Source organism: Poecilia mexicana, unplaced genomic scaffold (assembly GCF_051168715.1).
Source record: "Poecilia mexicana isolate PSO_F unplaced genomic scaffold, ASM5116871v1 scaffold_22, whole genome shotgun sequence".
NCBI lineage: Eukaryota > Metazoa > Chordata > Actinopteri > Cyprinodontiformes > Poeciliidae > Poecilia > Poecilia mexicana.
Genome location: NW_028263391.1, coordinates 22,457,818 through 22,475,497, shown reverse-complemented (window position 1 = coordinate 22,475,497; position 17,680 = coordinate 22,457,818). Strand labels below are relative to the sequence as shown.

The window sequence follows — 17,680 nt, the reverse complement described above, 5'->3', positions numbered from 1 at the left end:
GAGGCTCACTTTTCAGTAGGACAATGCATATTTGTTTGTTAGAATGACCTAGCCAAAGTCCAGACCTATCAACAGCAGTGAATTTATGAAGATTTGAGAACTACCAATCTGACTAAGATTGCCCTTTCTTGAGAAGAAGATAGGTTTTAGTTTCTAGATGTTCACAGATTTTAAAGACAAACCTAGAAATATTTGAAACTGATTTCAGTGAAAGGTGTCTGTTTTAAATTGACTAAGGGAGGCCTGCATACAAAGGCACCACACTTGTCAGATTTGTGTTGATATACAAACTGAAAACCATGTGTCATTTTTTCCACTTACAGCTGTGGAATACTTTGTGTTGGTCTATCACAAAAATCCCTACAAAATACAGTTTGTGGTTGAAATGTGACACAAAGTGTGGAAAAAATACAGTGAAGGATTTTACAAGACTGCAAAACTGAAAAGCAATTAAAGCAACAAATTGACTTCTGTTATCTTTTTTAGCTAATCAAAGTTGATCAGACCTGATGTTTCTCTTGAAACCAAAGAAAATAATTCATCAGAAGAAAAGAAACACGTCTTGATTTGTTGTGTATAAAGTTTAATTTCTAATTTAATTTGTTTCCTTATATTTCCTTATTTCCAATATCCTGGTGGTCTGTGAGGACAATAAGTAGGTTGTTTGAGAAATAAAATAGCCGCACACTTGCTCACTCTGTGACAGAGGATTTATTACCAACATTTGTGTAGAAGGTTGAATGAGCTGGACCTGTCCATATGTGGCCCTTTTGTAAGAGCGCGCCTGTGTGCCAGAGTGTCTTTCCGATGACACCCGGTGATGATTTTCAACAGCTGAGATGAGTTTGTGTGGAAGTGGACAACGGGGCAGCTGTACATCTCTGCCTTGGACATATACACCCACATTCACACGAACACCAAGGCTTATAAACAACAGTGGAATCCCGAGGTCCATCCCTCCTGGGACCAAGCCACACTAAGACCTTAATAAAGGACTTGTTGTTTCAGGAGGCAGCTTATATCATTTTGGGTTCATGTTGCAACCTAAACATCTTTCAAGACTGTCTCTAAAACCTCACATGCTTTCTGAAACATCCACCTTATCTCTGATTGTTAAAGTTTAAGCATTTTATAAAAAGTTAGCAGGAGCACCGATGCTTTTTTTAATTGCAGTCAGGTATTTCTAGCAGACTATATACTATTAAAGGTGCTGTTGCAATTTGAATAGTGTGCTAAATAAAACCAAGCTGCTGTTACTACCTCAACTAGCCTGCAACATCTCAGCCAATGAGAGACGCTGCCTGCTCAGAGCCTTTTTAATGGGGGTGGAGCAGCACCGAAGGGTCACAAGGAATGATGTAATCTGTGTTTATTTTCAGCACACACAAGTAAATGTATACAACTCCTCAAGATCTCGTTCACAGATTCACTCTGAGTGACAGATTCAGCTTTTGCTTGCAAAGATTTACATATTTCATTTTGGATCTCTACCTTATCGGTTGTCTTTTTTGACTTGTTTGGCAAGGCAAATATCTATGAAATCACTCCCATTTCCGTGTGTCTTAAGGCTAGCATTATAAGCGGAGAAGCAGTGTTTATCACGAGGGAAGACAAGTGAGAGGCAGAGACAGAAAGGGAGACGGAGACACAGAAATTTAGTCATGGCAGTTAATACTAATAGTGGCCTCCCTTCCATTCCGTCAGCTGCAGCTGTTGATCACGCTGGTGTAACACTGAGCTTTCTAGCATTGCATCACTCTCTTTCTCCAACCACTACTTTGCCGACCAGCATTACTGTGCAGGAAGCTTTTCTGATGGCTGTGAACAGAAGCAAGAACGAAAAGGCTTGTTATTATCATATAAAAATCTACATTTGTATATTTACTCATAAGCTCATATAAACTGAGACAGGAAAGCACCTTAATGAATTTGAATCTGCCTCAATGATTGGATTGTTGGAGTTATTTGAAGAGATAAAATATATTGCAAAAAGTAAATAAATAATCAAATTGAGGTGATCCAATCATTTCCATGGCCACAGGTGTGTAAAATGCAACAACTAAGCGTGCAGGCTGTTTCTGTTTCCCAGACATCTCTATCTGGGAAACCAATGATTCTGGGTTTGACAGTTGCCAGAACAATGGCACTTGTCTGAATGATGTCAAGTGTAAGTTCTGGTGAAGGGGGATCATGTTGGGGGGATGTTTTTCAGTGTTGGGATCAGCTCTACAGTTCCGTTAAAAGGAACTCTTAATACTTCAGCATACCAAGGATTAAAGATGATTTCATGCTCCCTGCTTAGTAGGAAACAGTTTGGGAATGGCCCAGTTGTTTGGAAATGACTGCGCACCCGTGCACGAAGCAAGGTCCATAAAAGCATAAAAGAGCAATCTACTGGGAAGGAACTTAACTCCCCTGCACAGAGTACTGACTAACCCATAAAAACTCATTTCTGATGAATTAGAGGATTGACTGTGAGCCCTGTCGTCCTACATCAGTGGAAGAATGCTCAAAATGATCCAAATTAAATGCAACATTGAGGGAATGAATTTACAGAAGTGTTGAAGCTGTTCTTGTTGTAAAGGGTGGAGTGGAATGGCAATAGACATCATGCATTAAGAAGAAGATATCACTCAAATTCATATGCTTACAAACTCAGACAAGCAAATATTTATGTATTTCTGCATGTGATTTCGCCCTGCTTGTCTTTTAAAAGTGCCTTGATTTGACATTTGTTGTAAACTCGCACTGTATTAATTAATTAAAATAAATACAGAGACAATGAAAGATGCACAATTTTCTCCATAACATGACTTGACTAGAATTTGTCACATGATCATGCAATTGTAATTCATTAATGTCTATGGGGAAGCATAGTAGTAGCTCCATTATGCTGAGGGGCTGTTGTGCTTCCTTTCACACTGGCTGGAATGTTGCAGGGTGAGGAATTCACTAAAGCTTGGTTTCACAAGACATCTTGGAAGAGGCAACAGAGGCCGTCAGAGTTGCTTGACTTGAACTGTAAGAAATCTCTTGTGAGATTTGAAAGATGTGGTTGCAGCATGAACACCCATCAATATCAATTACCTGAAGATCTTTGCTCATAACAAGTGAGCTAAGATTCCTCATAAGTTGTATGGCTCTGCGTCACACTTGAAGAAGGTCATAACAGTGAAAGAGTGCTTTACTAAGTGCTGAAGATGCACATCAAAGAGGGTTTGAATAATTCTGAGACTGCAGTACTCACTAAAAATGTCATGTTTAATTTGAACCACTTGTTATATTAGCTAATAGTTAAGCTATTTTAATAACTTCAATTTGATTTTTTTATTGTAAATAGCTGTTGATTTGTGTGTTTTTTGTTTTGTCAAATCAGCCCTCAATTTCCAGTGAGGGATGAAAGACTTTAGGTGAAAATGTTGCTATGTAGGAGATAAAAGATCCATTTCACCAAAAGAGTTTAAGAACATGTTTAATCCATCAGCATGTTAATAACCTGGCCTCAGTTATTCATAATATGTGCAACGTGTGCACAGCAAGTTGTTGGTCATGTTCTCCATCTAGAGAACGCAGCAGAGGGACGATGTAACTTCCCAAGGAGCTCGTCCACTAGCATACATCAGAGACATTCCACCTCATCTGACACTCGTCCATGGAATTCTGCAAATTTTCCACACTATTCTCACAGGCATTCTGAAGTGCCTGTCAAAAAGACTGGCATGCCCAGACCTCAAGCACAAGAAGCACACAAGAATTAAAAAAAGCATGTATTTACAGTTTTTTTAAAGTCTGGATATACATTGAATCTTCAGTTTCTGCTCTCTTGGTGCTTCTGGGGGTCTGTTTGTTTGTGTATGTGTGTGAAAATATATTTTGTTTGCACTGCTGATAGGTGATAATTTGTCATAGATTTGTGCAGAGTCCCTTTCTCGTCCATGTCGGTGTGGCCAGTGTATGCAACCTATAGTTGACACCTATGTGTCATACTGGGAGCACACTAAATACTTCAGATGACTTGAGGGTTTACTTGGCAACCAATGGCTGTTTTAAGAGCATGGATACACTTTCAGTTTGGACCGAGCACAAGGTCTGCAAGTATCCAAAGTGCACACAGAGGAATAGAAAAGTCACAGAACCACATGCATCATGTGCTCATTGTTGTTTGTCTGCTTATCTAAGTGACTTCATCCAGATCTATTTGTGTAACATGACATAGTCGTTAACAGCCGTTTGTATGAGAAATCAGATATTGCAGAACCACAACTTGTTTCCATGTTTCAGAGCTCCATAAATTATGTTCACATTAGAAGTAAATTTATTTCAGCGTTTCAATTCAAAAGATGATACTTTTATAGCTGAATTACACATAGAGGTATAAATGTCAGGAATGAATTTCTGTTAATCTTGACAATAATGACTTGCAGCTCAGGAAAACCAAGAGAATTAATACAGAAATCTTATTGTCATGCAGATTTCCAAACGAGACTCTACAAGGAAGAGAAGCCATGAAGATGGAGACAATGTTGAAAAATATAGTAGAAGAAAACATGCGATTGGTGCATATAAAGTGAATAAGAAAATAGACAACCAGGCCCTTGAGAGGATTATAAAGCAGAGTCTATTTAAAAGTTTTCAGGAGATTCAGAAGGCTGCAACTCGAAGGTGAAACTTCAAGAACACACGACTAGTCTACAACCGTCACTCCTTTAACTCTGGCACTCCTGAAACAGACGCAATATAAGGACTTACTTACATGAGCTTAAGAGAATGAGGAACTGACTGCTGTCTCAGTGGTCCAAAGTTTTACTTTTAGAGGAAAGTAAATTTAATAATAATAATCAATTTTATTCATAAAGCTCATCGCATTCACACGCTGATGCTACTGGGCTGGAGCTGCAGCTGGTTCCTGGTTCAGATTGACGGAAGAGACTGCAAAATCGTACCATCGGCTCTTCTGACTGACACTAGCTGGCAAGACAGGTGAAGTGTCTCGCCTAAGGGCACAAACGAAGAGGGCGGGCAGACTGGGAACTGAACCGGCGATCCACCAGTTGAAGGGCAAACTCCTACCGCCGCCACCCCAATTCCTCACATCTTGCATTTCATTTGGAAACCAAGGTGCCAGAATCTGCAGGAATGGTGGAGAGGTACAGAATTCAAGCTGCTGTGAAGTTTCCACAGTCAGTGAGGACTTGGGAGGCAACATTACCTGCAGGTGTTTATTCTCAACTACAAAGTAAGTGTAACACTCTGCCAGCACAATTTAAACCCCTTCCTCTCTGCTGACTAGGTTTTTAGATGCTTGTTCCATTCTGCAGGGTGAGATAAATCCCACAGAGAATCTAAGGAGTTCTGTCAGGAGTAGATGAGAATACCAGAGCAAATAATCACCACACAGCAATGATGCAATATTACATGCAAAAGGAAAATCAGTCAAATCACCTGTGGGGTTCTCCAAGGCTCCATCTTGGAGTGCCCTCTATTTGATATTAACATGCTTCCATTGAGTCAGATAATAACTAACATAACATGGTATGATAATTATGCACAGCTCTACCACACAATGTCAGTAGGTGACTATCAACTCATTCAAGTGTTGAGTAGATACATTCATTTGTTCAAAGAATGGATGTGCCATAACTTTCTTCAGTTGAATAAAATCAAAATTGAAGTTATTATTCTTGGAGAAGCTGTGATCAGCTGTGTCCTGATGAAGAGTCAGCACACAGCTTAGATTTTATAGTTAGAAACTATACAGATCCGTCCTGAAATCTGGCTGATGGACTTGGACCTGGACCTTTATTATCACCTGAATGTTTCCAGGAATAAACAAGATAAAAAAAAAAAAACCTCATCCATGCATTTATCTTTACTTGCATTGATTACTGCAACAAAGTCTTCACAGACTGTCTGCCTAAAACTCAGCTGCAGCTGATCCAGAACGCTGCTGCTCCAGTTCTCACTAAAACCAGGAAGAGAGAGCACATCAGCACAGCTTTAAAGTCCTTATAGAGGCTCCCTGGAGTTCAGATAATCAGTAAATACCTGAATGACTTAGTACCAAAATGGATGTTATTCTATTCCAAACACTCAGGACTTCTGGTTCTGGTCTGTATCCCCAGAACCAAACATGGACAAGCAGCATTCAGTTTTTAGGCTCTTCTAATCTGGAACAAACTTCCAGAAAACCGCAAAAATCCTGAAATAGTAAAGTCAAATCAAAACTAAAAATCCATCTTATACTTTGACTGTCCAACTTTTTACTTTCCTTTTATTACTTTTATTATAAGTTTCTATGTTTTCATCTTGTAAAGCACTTTGTATTCAAAGTTTGAAATGTGTTGTTGCTGAAAAGTGCTGTACAAATAAACCTGGACATGCTTTTCAATAGACTCAGATTTCTGTTTTTTTAATCCCTTTTTATTAATCTTATACAATTAATGAATATATGTGAATGTCTCCTATTTAGTGAATTGAAGGAATTACTTCAACTTTTCAATGGAGGAAAAGTGGATTCCACCATAATGTCCATAAACTAAATGATTTATGCTAAATCATCCATTATTATTTTCCATATTGTGGATGTAACGGCGTGCCGGGGATAATAATGTGGAGCTGGAGGGCAGGAGAGGAAGGAGATGGCGGGTAGGAGGGGTCGACACTGCGATGCACAGGACAGGACACCCTCATGCTGGCTTCATAAACCTCTCCACATTTTGCAACCGCGGCTGTTGAGGAGCGCGCAGGACGCGGAGGGAGTGCGCTCCTTCTGGAGTGATTATGTCAAATCTGGAACGGGCTTTGCTTCACGCCGCATAACCCCAGCTGAGCTCTCCCCACTTCCACAAACAGGGATGTTGTCGCGCAGTCGGTTGCGAAGGTCGGTTCCAGCAGAACAGTGAGGACACCGCTCGTTTACCATGAGCTGTTTGGATGTTATGTATCCAGCCTATGGACATTACGCACCGTACGCACCGACTGCTCCCGCTTTTATCAACAGCTTACAGGTAGGATGCGAGCAAATATTTAAAGTTGAGTTAAATTCCTCCCCCAAGTTTAACTGGAGTCACTGAGATGAATGTAGAATATTTTTAAATCGGATACATTATGCTGGTTGATGTGGCTTGTGCGTAAACGTTAATAGGTTTGGTTTTAGGCAAGGGATTTAATACGTTTACGATTGAAATGTATTTATTTTTAATTGAATATCTTGTTCAAATCAGATGTTTAGCGCGCGTGGACATGCCAGCGCAGCAGCACAATGATAAGCATGTCAAAAAGCCTCATAATAATTTCCAGAAGTGTTTCTGCAGCACCTGTCTTAACCCTCGCCCTGCTCCCCCGCCCACGCCCCCCCTCCCGCCCACTGATCTCCCCCTGACAGGCTCCTTCAGGTCTGAGGAGCTCTGCGCCCAACAGTCGGGATTTTATGGAACCTCCCAGCGTTCCCGAAGGGATGTCTGGGGGCCCCGGCACTGGAGGATCTACGTCCTCCTCATCTTCGTCCAGTTCTTCTTCCTCCTCCTCCTACACACCTGCGGTACCGAGGCCGGCGGAGGGCCCCAAGGAGAAGCAGGAGGGCCCCGAGGCAGAGTACCTGACTTCTCGCTGTGTGCTCTTCACTTACTACCATGGAGACATCAGCAGCGTGGTGGACGAGCACTTCTCCAGGGCTCTCAGCTCCTACATGGATGGAGAGGGCAAACGGCGGGCGCCAGAGCAACAGGGCACAGGTAGCTGCAGGTTTCACATGACTGAACTATTAATGTTGTCAAGATTTTGCACCACTAATGGAAATAATTGTCTTCACAATTAAAGTCATGAGATATATTACTGTAAATAAAGCTAATATAGGCCAGGATGTAAAACTTGGATAAATATCAGTGTTGTTTGGAGAAAAATGTAGTATTTGTGACTAACCAATTTATTATTCTGATTATGATTATTACTATCGTAATTATTAGACATATAGACCTAAATTGATTTTCCAACACAGACAGAGGATGCTGGACAACTGGCGAAAAGTGACACCCATACTGGTTCTGGAAATGTTTGTGCAATTTCATCTGAATTTATTCAATGTGACTCACCTGATGCCTGCACAGAGAATCCTGCTGGTAATTCTGATCCACGTTCAAATTAGTAAATACATGTGGTTCCCATAAATGAGTATTGTGATCTTAGTCCCATTTTGCAAACACTTAGTCTGAGCAAAACACATACTGGGCCCACAAATGCATGCCATGTGTGTTTTGGGGTGTCTTTCATGAATTTTAAGACACTGGTGGAGCTGGCAGTTCTGCAGAGCACAGCAGAAAGTCGGACCGGTGATGTTGTCAGGTGACAGGACTAAAGGGTAGATGTGGTCTTGGAGGAGTCAGGGCAGAAGGTCACGCAGGTCAATGGCTCTTTGGCAGAATAATGTGGCTTCTGTGGTTCTGGCTGGGCCCAAAGTTTGAAGTAAGACAAAAAAACAAAGAGTCTGTGCAGTTGTGTGCGTTGCTTTATGTAACATTACCAGTTTTGATTTATTGGGCCTCAATAAATTTTTAATATTTTTATTTGTAATTTTGATATTTAAAATCCATCTTAAAATAAAACGGCTGTATGCATGCTTATCTGAACCAATGCACTGAATAGGACACCTGAAATTGAAAATCTTCCTAAGCTCTCTGCGTCCAACAGGGCGTCCCTCAGCTCTCCATGTAGGGTCTGCACCCTCACTCGCTGCCCCTCTCTGCTCTCCCTGCGCTCTTTTTTCTCGTTAGGCTGGACGTCTTCATTTCGGCACCAGCGAGCGCTCCCTGCCTCACAACAGATGCTATGTTTATACCCGGCTGTAAGCGTACAGCCTCGCCGGCGTATCCCCTTCAAACATCTCCGCGGCAGCCATTCTGACTCTGATTCCAACTCATGCTCCACAATGGTTGCACAGTCAGCTGCCTGCCTGCTACTCAGATTTATGTCTATTCTCAGTGCAGTAGCAACAATGAGAAACACGGTGGGTCTTCTTGAGGAATAGCTAAATATAAAGCTATATTTCTGAAAATATATAACAGCATATTGAATCTCTGTCAAGGGCGTTCAGAGAGCGGGAGGGGTTGCGAAAACAACAGGTGAAGGTGTGGGGCGCAGAAGAGAGGGGCGGCGGGTGCTAGCATGGGGTCAGAACTGCTTGTGTGTGTTTTTAGATTTTCAGGAGCACCGGGCCGACATGAAAGTGAGAAGTGTCACCACAGCCAGTGATTTAACACTCTGTGAGCCCTGGGCTGCCTCCAGGTTACAGCGTCTGCCTTATATAGCATTCTAGAATATAGGGACATCTCTCTTTCTAAATTGTGTCTCTCCTGAAGTGTATGGGAGCGTGGTTGTGTTTATTTCTGTGTCTTGTTGGACCTGGGTCGTGTGACCCTATGATCCAATGAGGAAGATATCTGACCCAGAGGGTGTCGCAGTCATGTGAGCAACATCGTTGGTCCATTCCCATTCATTTGCTTCTGTGAAATAAGTGCACCAACCAGTCAGTTAACACGACGTGCTTTATGTGAAATTAAAACAGGAGGGAGTGAAACAAATAAAAAGCATTGGTTCTCAAATCCTGATGTGAGATAAATTAATAAATAAAAAGAAAACTTTTAAACTCAAATCTACATTTGAGTCAAACAACTGATACAAATGTTTATCAGCAATAAAACAAATTAAATAATTATTATAATGAACAGAATGATTTTAAGTCAATATAATATCCAGGCAAAACTTAAACAGTTCAAACCATACACTGTATAAAAAAAGACACTAAACTGTTTGAGCTTTTCCTGTTCAACGTCAAATAGGATCACCAAAACGATTTGCTAAATGCCAGAATATTAAGTGAGTGAACATTTTCAAAGACTGTGTTTTTTTTCCAAACCAGAAGTTTACGTAAACTAAGATTACTATTTGTTTAGAGAATTTGGGAGCCCAGATTATGATGTCATGGCTTTGTAAGCTTCTAACAGGTTAATTTATGACATTTGAACCAATTAGAGGCACATCTCCACAAGTCTGAATCACCCCTTGGTACGATTTCCAGATGCCTGGAGATGCCGGAGACATGATGATTCAAAAATGTAAGTGTTTGGCCATAATTAAGGGAAAATTGAGAACACTTGGAAGCCTGAAAACACAATCCCAAGTGTGAGGTACCTGGGTGCCAGCATTGTGATGTTTGGTTGCTTAAGGGAAAGTGCACTTCACAAAGTAAATGGTGTCAAAATGAGAGAAAATTATGTAGAAATACTGAAGATTAATCCCAAGTTCCATAGAAACTTGGCTTTGGGACAGAAAAGTGTCCCAAAGCTGACAAGCATGAAGCAGCTACAGCAGGTCTGTCAGGGGGAATATACATGAAGTCCAGCAAACTACTGTGAGAAATCATGAAATGATACTGGAAACTTTTGACCCCAATCAGGGTCAATTTCACCAAATACTGAGGAAATGTTGGTGTACTAACCTAACCTAGTTAGACTAAAACAAAACAAAAAATGAATAAATAAGTTTTATTAAATGTAAAACACTGAAGGAAAAAGTTGTGTCTTTTTAAACAGTGCATGTAAATATTTGATTTTAAGTGTACATGGCCATGAGCTCTAAGAAAAACAACAGTCACTGGTGGAGTTCTTACATGATATTTTAAATAACATAAAACTATACATTTTGAGTTTCAAAACCTAGAATATAAATTAATTCATTGTAAAGATTGTTCAGTTTTACTGTGATTTTGTTGCTGAATCTCGGTTTTGTTCTGATTCATCTGGAGGTCATGATTGTGCAAAATGCAGCATTCAGCTTCTATGCACCTCAAATCTGGAGCAAACTTCCAGAAAGGTGCAAAACAGATGATTTCTGTTTAGCTTCTGGTTTCTCTATTAGTGACTGTATGACAAGTTTATGATTCAAAGCACTTTGAACTGCCTTGTTGCTGAAACGTGTAATACAAATAAACTTGATTGATTGATTGATAGGACTCAAGACTTGATCTGATGTTGATCGCAGTTTTTCTCTCGTCTGTTAGAAACTTCTTCCTCTACCAGTCGGCGCAGCTTCCCCCCGTCTTTCTGGGATAGTAACTACACGTCGCCTCAGAGTCGCCCCCACTGTGAGACCAGCGCCCCGGCTTATTCCATGGACCCGTACGCGTCGGCGCTGCATCCAGGCCTGTCACACCCGCATACTCATCCTCACCCACACGCCCACACTCATCCCCACCCCCACCCACCGGAGGGCTGGGGGTACCCTCAGGCCCAAGCCTACGGCCCCCCTCGACCGCTACATGAACTGTACTCACCGTCGGCTCTGGAGCCTCACTATGGGGGTCTGCTCGTGCCCACTGTGAGGCCGCCTCATCTTCCCACCTTGCCAAGCCACTATGAAGTGGGCAAGCTGGAGCCCACCGCCTCCTGGCCGAGCCTGCTGCCCCCTGGAGATGTCGGCCAGACGCTGGCTCTCAACATGGATGCAGGTACCCACTCAGAAATGTCCTGAATCATACCAGTGTTTCGCTTTCAATTTGTCTATGGAAGCAGAAAGAAACGTCTTTGAATAATGTTCATTCAAGAAGTTTTGGAGCTCTCAATATGCATTAACAGCAAAATGCAGTCAGAGCAAAAGAACAAATAGCGACTCTGCAGGTAAGGCATTGAAAAACTGTTTTACAGCCACTAAAATAGGAAGGTGATCACTTTCCACAATGTTGTGTCACAATTTAATAATAAGTGGTAAATAAAAATAAATACATTATGTCAAAAGAAGACGTCTAATAAAAATGGTCAATGTTTATTTGTCCATAAACTAATCCATTTTCAAATGAAGCTTTTTAAAATCTTAAAGTAGATTTGGAGCAGTTTAATATTACTTTTTCCCAGTCCACCCAGTAGCACGAAAGTAAAATCATAAATAAATTCAAGAAAACTGATCAAACAACTTGAAAACAGGTATCTATATGCAATATTAAAACTCTAAAATGTACAAGCTTTTACTATGCACACCATAAAGGACACACTGTTCTGAACCAATGAAAATGAATTTATTCTTAATATGCCACCTTTTACACCACCTATGATACAATCAATCAACCAATCAATCAATTAGACACCAGCTTTATTTTTTAGATGTGTTTCTGGTTTTTCTGGAGGTTTCTCCTGTGAAACAAAGCCTAACCCCCCCGCCCCACCGTCGCCACATGATCTGACTGCGTTATATTATAACTAGGAATTAAATGAAATCCTTATAACTGGTATTTAAACCGTCTACATGGTGGGATTATTTTTTAAATATGAGTTGGACGTCTTCTAAAGTATTTTGTGGTGACATCTGTTGTAGCTATATATAAGCTATAAATGTAAGCAGATGCAAAAGATTAAATGTATTTGACATGTTTCTTATAATGATCAAGATAAACTGTGAATTTATAAATAAGTTAAACTAAATGCAGATTGAACTGAGAACTGAGGGTTTTCATAAACATCATGTCTCATCATGAACTCTCACTTTATGGCCTACAAGTCTTATAAATAGGTTTGACCAAGATCATCAATAGTTTAAAAATCAATACTCTATCAGGTTAATATCAATTCTGATTTGCTCCTGGTTCAGCCCCCTCTGCGCCCCCCCGCCCCTCCTCCATGTTCAGACCTGCATACAGAAACACACAACACATCATAATCATCACAGAAGCTCTTTTCAGCCGCCTAAACCAGCATGTTTGGCCATAGAAGGCTCCATGACAACCTGTGTTCTGCCGTTCACTGTTGTCCTTCTCATTGTTCCCATGTTTTTTTTATTTCCTCAGGCCTCCAGCAGCACAAGAAAGGCAAGGAGCTGTACTGGTTCTAACGAGCCCCTCAGTAACACTGACCTGCCATTACCAGACCCAATTAGTCCCTGGATCTGCTCTGCTTTTCAAGCATTGTGTCCTTTCACCCCCACCCCACACATTCACACACCACTTCCCCATCCACCCACCCCCTTCTTTCTGCCTTTAGCCTCCCCTGCCAGTACACGGCCTTGCTCCAGGTCGACGTGTGTGCACCATGGAGATAAAGAAGCGAGGGAACGAGGGAGAGAGGCCCAGCATCTGAACTGGCCGTGATGTGCACCATCGTTGCTCCCTCTCCTCCATCTCTCCTCCTCTGAATCCAGTTGCTCTGGCAGGATGCGGGCCACGGTGACCTGTTTGGATTGGGAAGCAGGATCACAGCAGACTTTTGCAGCTGGGGGAAGAAAAAAAGACAGAGGGGTACCGGGATGAATCACAGCGAGCAGGGATTTCTTCCAACCTTCCTGGTTATCTCAGTCTCATGCTCTGTGTTGCTACAGTCACTGTCATTATCCACTTATCTGCATTTCACAAATGCAATGTGCAGCAATATCCAAGAGCAGAATTCATGGAGGTTAGTGCTTTGTGACAGTCATCACAAGGCCTTTTTATTTTAAAAAGCCATTTCTTTTAAAATAAAGTGTTTTTATTTATCAGTGTTAATGTCTATTTTTAATATGATTGCTTGGCCAGTGTTCTGAGATTCTTGTGGTTCAGTTGATGTTTTTAAAAGTGGACAGTCATAGATCAGCCAGTGCAATGTGGTTTTGGTGTAGTTTCTCAAGGATATCGTTTCAAATGCTGTCAGATCATATTTATCCACGAACACTCTCAGAGAAGGTAGTATTTTTAATATGAAGATGTTCCATTTTAGTTCGAAATTTCAGTTTTTTTTCCCCTTTTATTGTGGTTTTGAATTTGGACTTCTTGAATATTTTGGGGTTTTTCCTTGTGTGAATTATTTCTCATTTTTGTGTCCAAGAAAATGTTATTGTCAATAAATATTTTTATGGATAATTACCACATCTCCTGAATGATTACAGTCATCATGCTTATGCAAAAGGCTTTAGTTGTCCCTCTTTTCCTTGTATTTTCCTTCAAAACTCGCTCGTGTTTCACAAAAGTGTTTTTGCCAATTGTTTCTTTGAGCACACACAAATACTTTTTCCAGTTAAAGTTTTGTACAAATCACATTCTTTCTGCAGGACAAACGTTTTATACCTGAAGAAATGGTCTTTGATTAACTTCTGCCCAGTGTTTAAGTCACTTTTTACTTACTGCTTCAGGAATGGACAAGTGGAGCTACATTTAGTCAAATTATTGATGAAAATAAAGAGATATGACTTTATTATGAGTAGAATCAACAAGTTACAATAAGTTCTTTGGAAATGTGTTTATTGTGTGCACATAAACATTGTCCATGTCTTGTGTTTGTAAGTATTTTTGATAACTGAATAAGGTGACAAGCTATTGATTAAGATCGTTAGAAAATATTTAATTTAGCATAATCAACTCATGCTAAACTGAAGATGTCAGATCAGCTTCTCAAATTCAGGGAAAGCCCAGATGCTTGTCCCTGAGACGGTGGCAGAGCCAGATGTGATCGAGGTTTTGCTTCCAGATTCATCTCATTTAAAAGGCCTTCCATTTGAATTCCTGCTCACATTCACACTTTGTCACCTATAAAGTGGGAACGAGTGTTGAATGCCAGCAATGTGCAATGTGAGAAGAAGCCAGCTATCTGAGCAATGCTTCAAATGTTGCTCTGTTATTGATCCAATAATCAGATTACGCAGTATGCAAAGTAAAGCCTGAACCAAGCTACTGCCGCATTTTAGAGGCTGATACATTATTTCTGACTCGCAGTGTGAGAGCTGCCAACAGTGTGAATGACTAAGCTGAGGAGATATGCAGGGTAATGAAATTAGACGAGTTTACAAGAGACAGCTTTCCCTCTTAGTTTCCAATTCCAAACACATCGTTGCTTTATTAGAGGGACGTTTCTTTCCGCTCTGGATCCTTCAAGAGGTCCAGCATGGTGTGACAAATTTTGTTACATCGTATTTCTGAGCCATCAATGAACCCCACATAAAGCCAAGTTAACTACTTATAAGGAATAGTTGGACAAATTCTCCACTCCAGTTTGCTCATTGCTGCTCATTCCTGAGATTTAATCTGATTGGTTCAGTTTAACAGATCTGAGAGAGGAAGTAGGAGGAAGCCGCTTGTATAAAATCATGTTAATATAAATTAAGTGTTTTCTAAACGGATCTATATTGTGTATGATGCTTTGGAAATGCTGCCATCTTCTGGTGTTTTCACAATAAAGCAACAGTTAGCACTTTTTGCGTTGCACTCTGATCAGTCGTAAGTTATTGCAACTATTAGATGTAAAATATTGTTAAAATCACTGTTGAGTTCTCAGCATTAAGGTAATTTGTGTTGGTTTTATTAGTACACATGTAATATACACTTTATTAGGAAGATGTGTTCAAGATGTTTGATGAAAATCGAATTATAATGCAAAAACAGAACATTTTACCAAGTAATTGTTGCCTAGATTTTTATGCAAATATCTAAGTATACTTGAAATAAGACAAAACAAACTTACAAGTACCTTTTCAACAAAATATTCGAGCTTGTTTTAAGTCATAAATTCCTTGGCAGATTAAAAAGTATTAGTTCCATTGACAGATTATTTTACTTACAGTAAGACCCATGTTATAAGTGATCTAACCTGCCAATTGATCAATTTAAAGATCGATATACAGTAGATGAGAGTTTGCGTATACTGTTTAAGTGTTGCCTTGAGAAATGCTGCCATCTCCTGGTGGTTTCTTAACACAGCAAGCGTTAGATCAAATTATGATGACGTCTTTTACTGTGTTCCCTGTTTCACTGTGAAATGCTGTCATTTATACAGTGGTGTTAATGTTTGACTTAACAATATTTTGTCACAAACCAATTCAAATAGGTTTCCAGTGATAGATAAGAGATTAGAATAAATGGCTATTTTATGTCCTAATATCCTGCTGACTGCCTGCAGTCTGGGAAGTGAGAAAATAAATTAATGAGTCATAAAACCAAACCAGTGACATTTACACTTTTTTTGGCAACAGTTCCCAGCATTTCCTGAGAATAACTTGCCAGTTAGTTTTGGTCACAGTTTACAGTCAGACAATTTCTGAGATATAACACCTGCAACAGAGCGGGTCATATGATCATTCAGTGGAGGAAGTCACATGATATGACAGGCATGTTCACTTTTAAAAATAACTCACTTCACACAGCTTTAAAATAAGAACGGGGAATTTGTTTAAGAAACTTTAATAGTGGTAAAAAAAAAAAGAATTGTTGCCATTTATTAATTGAGGAACATATATGATGTGTCAGCCATGTGCTGGACAACATAAAAGGAAGGGGAAATTACGGGAACGTAAATTCTTCTTTTGCTGCCAGTTTCAGTTTTGCCTTCGGAGAACAAACTCAGTATTTCCCCTAAGCTTGTGTGGAGACGCCCTAAAACACATTCTCCAACCACTTCCAAGTTTATATAAACCTTTGATCCACGAAACTGTACAGAATAAATGTAGTTTTTTTTTTATCTATCTGCTACTGCGTTGACTCCTGACTTGCTTTTGCAGGTGTAGTAAATGATTGGTAGAACTCCAGACCAGTCACAACCTTCAGCGTCGTGCAGAGCTGCTCGTGACTCCAGCCGTGCTTACACACATAAACACACTTGTGATGTTTCTCATTCTATAGGTCATAGTTACTCAGCAGATTGCAGTTGGTTGAAAACAAAATTTTCATAAACTGGGAACCATATGGCCAACAGTTATCTGAGAATTACCTCCAGAAGTTTACCTAATCAGTAACCTGTGTTTAATGTAACCGTATTATAAATGCAGCTGTTCTGTGGAGACCTCTTAGAGAATATTAGTGAACAAATATCATCATGAAGACTAAGGAACACAGCAGGCAGAACAGAGAGAATGTTATTTAAAGCAGAGTTAGGTTCTGAAACAGTATCTCACAGAGCTCTGGTTAATCCATCATCTGAACATCAGAGGATTTTTGCAAATGTACCAAAGTAATCTGAAAGGTCGGGTTTCAGGTGGCTGTGAAGAACCACAGGAACCTCCAGCCTGCTACAAGCCATGTGGTCCTTTGGTCAGATGAGACCAGAATTTATTTTTTGGTATGTGCGGTATAAAACTAACACTGCATATCGTCATAAACCCATTATCTCAACGGGAAGCACGGTGGTGCACCATCATCCTGTGGGGGATGCTTTTCCTACACACAGGAGAGAAACCTGATAGAGATGAACCTCAAAAAAATCAGCAGCTGTAGCAAATAAATGTACACCACTGTTAGGTAAATTGTATTATTATCAACTATTTGTTATGCTGTTTTTAGTTTATGTACTCTTACTTGTTTATTCATATCTTTAAGAAATGTTTTGTATTGTTAATCACTCTGACTTCCTTTCTCAGAGGGCCTCTCTGAATCAGAGCAGTGACAGCAGCTCTTCACAGAACGCCCTGCTTTTGACCTCTCAGGTAGCTGTAAATCCATCGGTGTGAAGATGTACAACTTGCTCTGTTTGACCCTGTATCAGGAACTGGAGAATCTAGATCAAGACAGATTGTGTTGTTAGTTAGTGATAATCTTGGCGCTGTAACTGTGTGAAGTGTTTCCCCCTCCCTTTAGAGATACAGCGCTCTCTGTGATTAGGGATCCTAAAGACAATAAAAAGAGAGGAGCAGGCAAATGTGCTTCAGAGCAGCAGGAGATTTGTAACTGAAAGCACATCTCTGT

General features: G+C 40.2%; 1 protein-coding gene across 1 annotated transcript; it reads left to right on the top strand.

Moving 5' to 3' along the window:
* Positions 1-6,649: 6,649 nt before the first annotated feature.
* On the top strand, positions 6,650-13,876 carry vgll2b (vestigial-like family member 2b). Its single transcript, XM_014967665.2, has 4 exons — positions 6,650-7,007; positions 7,385-7,733; positions 11,054-11,500; positions 12,830-13,876. Exons 1-4 carry the CDS (start codon positions 6,921-6,923, stop codon positions 12,871-12,873), a joined length of 927 nt encoding a protein of 308 aa, XP_014823151.1. The 5' UTR covers positions 6,650-6,920; the 3' UTR covers positions 12,874-13,876.
* The last annotated feature ends 3,804 nt before the right edge of the window (positions 13,877-17,680 follow it).

Coding starts and splice junctions, on each gene's coding strand:
- vgll2b (XM_014967665.2), top strand. CDS start 6,921: ATGAGCTGTTTGGATGTTATGTATCCAGCCTATGGACATTACGCACCG. Junction 7,008..7,384: donor CTTTTATCAACAGCTTACAG/GTAGGATGCGAG, acceptor TCCCCCTGACAG/GCTCCTTCAGGTCTGAGGAG. Junction 11,501..12,829: donor GGCTCTCAACATGGATGCAG/GTACCCACTCAG, acceptor TTATTTCCTCAG/GCCTCCAGCAGCACAAGAAA.